General features: G+C 34.3%; 1 protein-coding gene across 1 annotated transcript in view; it reads right to left on the reverse strand.

Moving 5' to 3' along the window:
- Positions 1-3,449: 3,449 nt before the first annotated feature.
- The window catches only part of LOC102468422 (sulfotransferase 1 family member D1), a 23,679-nt gene continuing 18,997 nt past the window's right edge, over positions 3,450-8,131 (reverse strand). The window contains exon 7 of the mRNA XM_027766344.1: positions 3,450-4,080. Coding sequence (XP_027622145.1) covers positions 3,968-4,080 — 113 coding nt within the window. The 3' untranslated portion in view covers positions 3,450-3,967. The remainder of the gene's footprint in view (positions 4,081-8,131) is intronic.

Consider the following 8,131-nt stretch of genomic DNA (forward strand, 5'->3'; position numbering starts at 1 on the left):
GTAAACACTGAATTAGTAAGGGTCCAGTCAGTAGACAGATAATCATAATATTAATTTAGTTATTATTGTTATTATTATTGTTTATTTTTATTATTGTTGTTGTTACTCTAATAACAACAGAGATAGAGAGACAGAGAAAGAGAAAGTGAGAAAGCAAGTCACCAGGTCTGGGACTCGAATCACCATCAACCACGTGGAAGTCTAGTGCCTTAAATACCATGCCACCTGCTGACCTTAAACAGGGATAATCTTACATATGCAGTTTTTAACTAGTAATAAGGTTAACTACCAAAGACTAAAAGAGAACAAATAATACGAGGACTGAGAGGATGCCCAAGGAAAAAATGCCATTGGAAGGGGCTCCGCTTCCTCCCTAGGGAGTCAGTCCAACAGGAGAGGGTATGACTGCAGCCCACTCAGTGATGGAAAAGTTCCCTCAGTTTTCCTGGGGCAGAGCTGATGTGCACCTTGCAGAGCAGGCCTGGTAAGCAAGCAGAGAACCTCCAAACACCAAGACTGGTAAGCAGAAGCCTCTTGCCAGGATATGAACAAAAACTGATGAAGGGTAGATCTCAATAGGAGTCTGTATTAGTCAGGTTCTCCAAAGAAGCAGAATCCACAGGGTGTGTGTAAGGAATTGGTCATGTGTTGTTTAGTGATGCTGCCAAGCCCAAAATTTGTGAACCAGCAAGCTAGAAGCCCAGGAGAGCTGATGGTGCATTCTAGTTCAAAAACAGTCTGCTGAAGAATTCTCTCTTCTGTGCAGGAGGCCTGTCTTTTTGTTCTCTTCAGACCCTCAACTGATTGGATATACCCAATGACATCATGGAGGCCAGTATGCTTTACTAAGAGTTCAAAATTAAAGGCCCAATCCATAGAAAAACACCCTTCATAGAAAAATTCAAAATAACATAGGACCAATTTTCTAGATACCCTATGGTCCAGCCAAATAGACACAAACAATGAATCTTTACAGTGTTCCTGAGAGACCCTGGAAGCTGTGCCATGAAAGAGAGACGAGAAGCAAAGTCCCTTTCCTCCTGCATTGTCCACCCACCACCCCCTACAGTCAAGGTTTAACATGGCGCTAGCCAGAAAAGAAGTGTCTCACAGGTTACTAGGGTTTGAATGAAATTCAGTTGTTGCCAATGTGATAATTTTAAGAAGTGGGGCCTTTAAGAGGTGATCAGGCCATTAGGGTTTCTCCCTTATCAGTGGGATTAAGGCCTTTATAAAAGAGGCTTCATGAAGCATTAGGCTAGCTTGACTAGCTTGCTTTTCTGTCTTCTGCCGTGTGTGGATGAAGCATAAAGCCTTCACAAAACAATAAATACATACCTTGACCTTGGACTTCCCATCCTCCAGAACTGTGAGAAATAAATTTGTTCTTTTAAAGTTAAAAACAATAATAATAATAAAGCAACTTTAATCATATTTTCCTCATTCTAAAGTATTAAAATACAAATGTATTAGTAAGAGCAAAAATATTCCATATAGTTAAATAGGATCACATTCTAGGTTAAGCCATGGACATATGTGCTAGATTTGGCTGCTTGACATGCTGAAGCCACATGCGAAGGCTAAGTTCAGTTTCCAGCCTACCCTCAAAAGCTAGGTCCAGTGACACCTGCTTATAGTCCCAACTACTTAGGAGACTGAGATGAAACAATTGTGACACAGCAAGAGGCTGTCTAAACCACCACATATCCTTGTGCACACACATACACATATATCCAACAACAAAAAGTCAGATTATTTTATTTTTAATATTTTATCATTATTTTTGTGTGTGCTAGAGGAAGCATGTGTTTGCCAGAGAAAAAGACAGAAGAATAGAGGAGAGGGAAATTAGAAAACATACCCCATCAGACATGGTCATACCATAATCCCTTCTTTTATATTTCTTTCTTTTGGGGGGATTTTGGACACACATGCACATAAATTTGGTGTATTTCTCAAGCTGTTGGTCTAGGATTCAAACCATGAAGTCAGCCATATTCCTTCCTATTCAGCTGCCCCAAGCACCAGGCCATAGAGCTGGCTCAATCTTTTAGTTTTTATTTATGTGCATGATATATTCACACATGATACATACATAACATAATAAATTTGCATGTACTTAAAGTGTACTTAAAGTTTTTACTGGTGAATGGTGAAAGATTTGGAAATGGCTAGAGAGCAGTTCAAGATTCATATTGAAGATCACAGGTTCGATTCTCTGGTGTAATGCTGGGATCATTCCCACAGCCCTGGCCATCTGGAAAGGCTGTGGGGTGGAGGTAGGAGGGCTTGTCTCAACTCTGTCCCTTTCTTCCTCTCCTTACAAATGAAATAAATAAACTTAAAATAATAAGATTTGAAAACCAATTTTTTATCTCAGGGATTTTTTTTTTTTCAGTTATCTTGTAAATGGGATTATATCCCAATTAGAAAGAAGTTTAGGGGTGTGAGCAATGAGCAATGGCAGATATTTGAAAACATTGAAGAGGGAGAATCAGAAATATATGGGAATAAAAGCAAATAAGACTATAAATAGGAAAAGGACCAAAAATTAAACTATCCTTTCATTGACATGTGTGATTAGGTACATAATTACTCTGTCAGTTTCCCTCTCAGTAAAATTGGGGAACATTAGAATAATTATCTAAGGAGTTGAATGAAGACCAGGTGAAGTAAGGCCGTGTTACTAGCACAGCAGTGTGGGGTACACATATGCTCTCAGTCAATGACAGCTATCAGTATTGTGGCTGTTTCTTATGTTCTTCTCCTAATTATTTTTTGTGTTTTTTTTTTTAATAGGTATTATTTTTAGAGTAGATTTAGGTTCACAGGAAAACTAACCAAAAGGTACTTAACCTGTGTTTCCTTTCTCTTTCCTAACTTGACAAAGTTTTTTGAATTAATGATCCACGTTTTGTTGTTGCTCTTATTGCTAAGGCATATTATTTATAAACAGAAGGTATTTAATAAATTTTGATTAATGTGATATTGTAATAACTGGTAACTAATTGTTCTGACAAATCATTATTATGCAAACTATACTTCAACTATATATATAATTACTTTCTGTATGTATACATATATACATATTACTTTCTGTGTGTGTATATATATAGATATATATATATAGTGTATATATATATATATTTCTGTAATACACATTACTTTCTTGGTGTTATTTTAGATCTTTATCATATAAACTGTAACAGTGAGCCAGTATAACTAAAAACTAAAAACCACTCTATTTAATAACTGTTTTGACAAATCATTATTATGAAAACTATACTTCAACAATACATATGTAATTACTTTCTGTATGTATATACACACACATTACTTTCTGTGTGTATGTATGTGTGTGTGTATATATATATATATATATTTCTGTAATACATATTACTTTTTTGGTGGTGTTATTTTAGATCTTTATCATATAAACAGTGAGCCACTATAATTAAAAAACATCCAAATTTTAATCTGTAGAAAAACATTCTAAGGCAATAAATTTCAGCGAACTTCTTGCACAAAAATATCATTGACCTTATATGACATTAGTATCATTCTAGTGTGTAACAGAGAAACCAAAGGGGGATTTTTTAGTTTCTTTCATCTTAGTATTTTCCTAGATTTCTTCTTCATAAGAACCATGATATAAAACTTAAACTTTAAATAAGGAGCAGATAACTGTGTAGATTTTAAATTCATTTTGTTTTAATTTTTAAAATTAGTAAAAGCACAACTGTTTTATTAATAATTAAAAATTTAACTAATAAAAGATAGTTAAAAATTATGGAGATCGTGTTGGTTTTTCCTATATAGATTTTGAAGATCTATTACAAACAAGTGATCTAAGTAAATAAGAGAATCTCACATACAGAATTTTCTTTCATTAAATGTTTGAAGAATTTTTTTGCTTTCATTTAGTTTAGGTGCTATTTAAAGGAGATGAAGAAAATGCAGGTATTTCTTAGATCTCCGATCGAAACTTCAGTGTAGACCCTTTCATTTTGTTTTTATAGTCTTCTTCAAATCGCTCATATTGGGCTACAGTGAATTTATTCTTCCAGTCTCCTGAAATACCTAAAAAAGAAAACATAAAATGACAAATTTGAGACAACTTTAAAATTTCCAAGACCAGTTTTAAATTTAATTACTACATTTTTTTTCCAGAGTTTTTTTGCTATAGTGCCAGAGAGACAGAGTGAGGAATCACCCCCCCACACCCCAGGGGGGATGGCCTTGCCATTTTCCCTTCTCCTCCATTCTCCCTCGGGATTTAGGGCACACACACACACACACACACACACACACACGTGCCTGGTGTGAATTTAAGTCGCTGGGTCCAAGATTTGAACCGTAGTCAACTACATAGGAGTCTAGCAATGTAACCATTACACCACCTGCTGGGCCCACCATACTTGTATTTTTAAATCTTTCACTTTAGGGTCTATGTCATTTCTCTTCACAGCCTGCAATTCTCAGACTCCTAGACCTTCTTAGTCTTTCAAAAATTCTCATGGATTTTTGGGTATTTTATGTAAATAAATTATTCCTTAAATAGCTTAAAGAAATGTAACTTGAAGCAGAGTAAATTTCAGCATCTCAAAACCCTGATTCTTTGACTTTATTAACAAAGGATACAGAGAATTTTTTAGTCATTTAAAAATATTTTTTCTAGTGTCAAGTGATCATTTCTGGAAAAAACTTATGGTCAAGATGAAAAAATTACTAGGTAAGTGTAATTAAATATATATATTTTTTACTTTAGGATTTCATGGTCTTCAAAATATTAGCACTATCAAAAAACCTTTAAAAAAGGATACAGGACATAGCATTTACAATCAATATAATGTCATTTCCCCTGGCTATTCCACAGGGTTATAAGTTACATTCAAAAACCTAACCCAGTTTTAGATACTAATGAGTAAAGCACTGAACCCAACAGACTCAAACAAAACTGCGGCAGCCACAGATGAACGGCATCCACTTAAATGGAAACAAAAACAAAGCCAGAAGCGAATCCTTAAGGTTAAATCGCTGAAATTCTTATGATCCTTTCTTTTACAGCAAAGCTGATTAATACACACAAAACATTATGTCTTTTTCTTTCCCTCTTTCTTTCATATACACACACATACATACATGCACATACATACACACACATGCATACACACACAATTCCATATAATTATTACGAATATATTTTGTGCAAGATGTTGAGTGCAAGGCTGAGGATACACTACTTTATAGTAATCATAGTGACAACTTCACTAAGCTTACACTTTCCTTCATTAATTTAGTATGCCCAACATATTTTAAGCTAGTTATCTAATGCAGTAAATTTATTATTTGATATAATTGAATAACTATCATGATAAGCATACATCAAATAGAGAAATAAGACAATATGTTCAGTTTAATAATGGATATTTACCAAATACTACAGCTGTTATCATTCTCAATTGTTAGATGGCAAATATTTTCCTTCTATCACTGGGTACCAGAAGATGTCTACTCTCACTTGTCTAAATCACTGTCTTGGAAGTTCCAGAAAAATGGGCAAGGAAGGGAGGGGAAAGGCAGAAGCATTACAAAGGAAGAATTCGAGCTATCTACATTCTTACAAAACCTGATTGTATGTATAAAAAAATAAGAACTCTACAAAAGAAAATTAGAAGTGGTAAATGATTTTAGCAAGGCTAAGTTGCTAAACAATTAGGTGCCCACATTTTTTTTTTGTAGATGTTCTCTTTCTTTTTCTTATTTATATAAAGTCATTCACTGTACATCAGTACAGTATACAAAAAGCAGATTTTCCATTCAGTGTACATTGTAATTGGCTCAATCAAGGATATTACCATATATGTTATCTTCAACAAATAATTTTCTATTTCTTGTTTCTTATGTATTTTGCTTTGTTTCCCCCTTGATTCTCTACCTCTCATTCTCTGCCACCTCCCCCCAACACACACCAAATATATTATGAAAGTTGTTTTCCACGCCTTTTACTTTTACAATTTATTGATTCACTAAAGATCTTAATTAATTTAAAGACTTCCAATAGCAAACACAGCTGATATGTACATATTTATGAACGTGTGTCTGACTTTAGTCAGAAACCTCAGTGAGTAAAGTGAACATACTATAAAGTAGCACCTTGCTGGGGCTACATAGCTTACTGCAGTCATTAAATAGGTATTAATAGGTATTTTTAATGCATTTTTTAATGTCAGAAAATGTTTTAGTTTTAATAGCCCAAAATTAAAAAAAATATTACGATAAATTTGCTTAAAACTTAAAGCCAGGAAAAAAGTTCAAATAGTAGGTAGATGAACCTATCAACACTTCAAGAGAAGACAAAAATCCTTAAGTATGGAAATCAAAGCATCAAAGAAAATCAGTAATATTTTAAACTAAAGTAAAATGTATATGTATTTCACTAGTGCAGACTCATGTAATTAATGTCCCTTCTATTAAATTTGCATTGTTACTGTGGTTAACATTCAACTCCAGACATTAGGCTGGTATTAGGCTGGCCATTCTCTTGGCTGTTCCTTGTACTCTTACTTCTGAGTGTCCAACTTTAGTTTTCCTGGTATAGCACTCCCTTCAGCACTTCTTGAAGTGGTAAATTCTTTCAGGTTTTACTTACATGAGAATGCTTCTCTCTTTTTTTCTCATGTTAGAGATAATTTTGCTGTGTCTAGTATTCGTGGTTGAAATTGTCTTTCATTTAACATTTTGAATGTATTTTCCCACTCGTTCCTTGCTTGCATTGTTTCCAACTAGAGGTCGGACATGAGCCTCATGGGATATCCTATGGCAGTAACTTGATGTTTCTTTCCTGCCAATTTTGGTATCTTGTCTCTGTCCAGAGTTTTGGTCAATCTGGCTATGATGTGCTCCAGGGAAGATATGCTTGGGTAGATTATATGTGGAGTCCTTTGTATTTCTTGGGTCTGGACATTTGAGTGCCTCTCTAGGTTTGGAAAGTTTTCTTCCAGGATTTATGGAATAGATTATCAAGCCCTTATTAGTTTCTTCATCTTTTGATATACTGATGATCTGGTTGTTTGGGTATTTAATGGTATCTAATATTACTTGTAGGTTATCATCATTTTTTTGGTTATTTTCTTAGTCTTTTTTGTAAATTTTTCTAGGTCAGAGGTTTTATCTTCTACATCTGATTCAATCTTTTGCATGATCTAATCTGCTTTTGCTATTTTCAATGGAAATGATTTCCTGTATTACAGCCTTCATCTCTAACAATTCTGTTTGATTCTTTTTGATTAAGTGTATCTCTTCTTTCAGATTGTGCAAGAACTTCCTAACCTCCTGGAACTTGATGTCTCTTTTCTCCTGCATCTTTTGGAATTTGTTGTCTCTATTCTCTAGCATCTCTGTTAGCTTTGTCACTATGAATATTTTAAATTCTTTATCTGACATTTCTATGAGTTCCTTTGTATTCTTTGTGGAGGTGGAGGAGTTATTCTTTTTCCATTAGAGGAGAAATATTTTCTTCATTTCTTATCTTTCTTGTGCCTCTGTGGTGGTTTCTGGTCATCTGGTGGGTTATGTTTTTTTTTTTTTTTTCCTATTTTTTTGGAGTTAAATCTGACTCCTGGCTCAACTGGGGAGCATGAGGGTGAAGTCTGGGCAGAAGATCTTCAGTGGTCAAAATCCCTGAATGGGGCCCCTCAGAACTCAAATATAGATGGCTGTTGATTGACTTATCCTGACTCTTGGCTAGACTGGGGAGCAGGAGGGTGAAGTTTGGGCAGAGGATCTTTGGTGATCAAAATCCTAATGCAGTAAAATTTTTAAGGAAGATGGAATATATCTAAAAAATTGTGACACATAAAGGGCATTTTTCTGATATAGAAAAGCATGTCAAGACTCATGTTTATTGAGGCACAAGTTACCAAGTAAATATTTCTCATTAGAAGTCTTGTCTTAAATGTTAGACTTACAGAAAAGATAGTTTCATTTTCATGGATTATTTCCTCTATGATTTTTTGTTTGTTTTCTTTTGCTTTGTTTTAAATTTTTCTCTTCCAATGTGTTCCATCTCTTTCTGTTTTTTTTTTTTTTCCTTTTTTCTTTCTTTTTCAAGGTTTTTGCCAAATGGTTT

Source organism: Tupaia chinensis, unplaced genomic scaffold (genome assembly GCF_000334495.1).
Source record: "Tupaia chinensis unplaced genomic scaffold, TupChi_1.0 Scaffold142652_1, whole genome shotgun sequence".
NCBI lineage: Eukaryota > Metazoa > Chordata > Mammalia > Scandentia > Tupaiidae > Tupaia > Tupaia belangeri.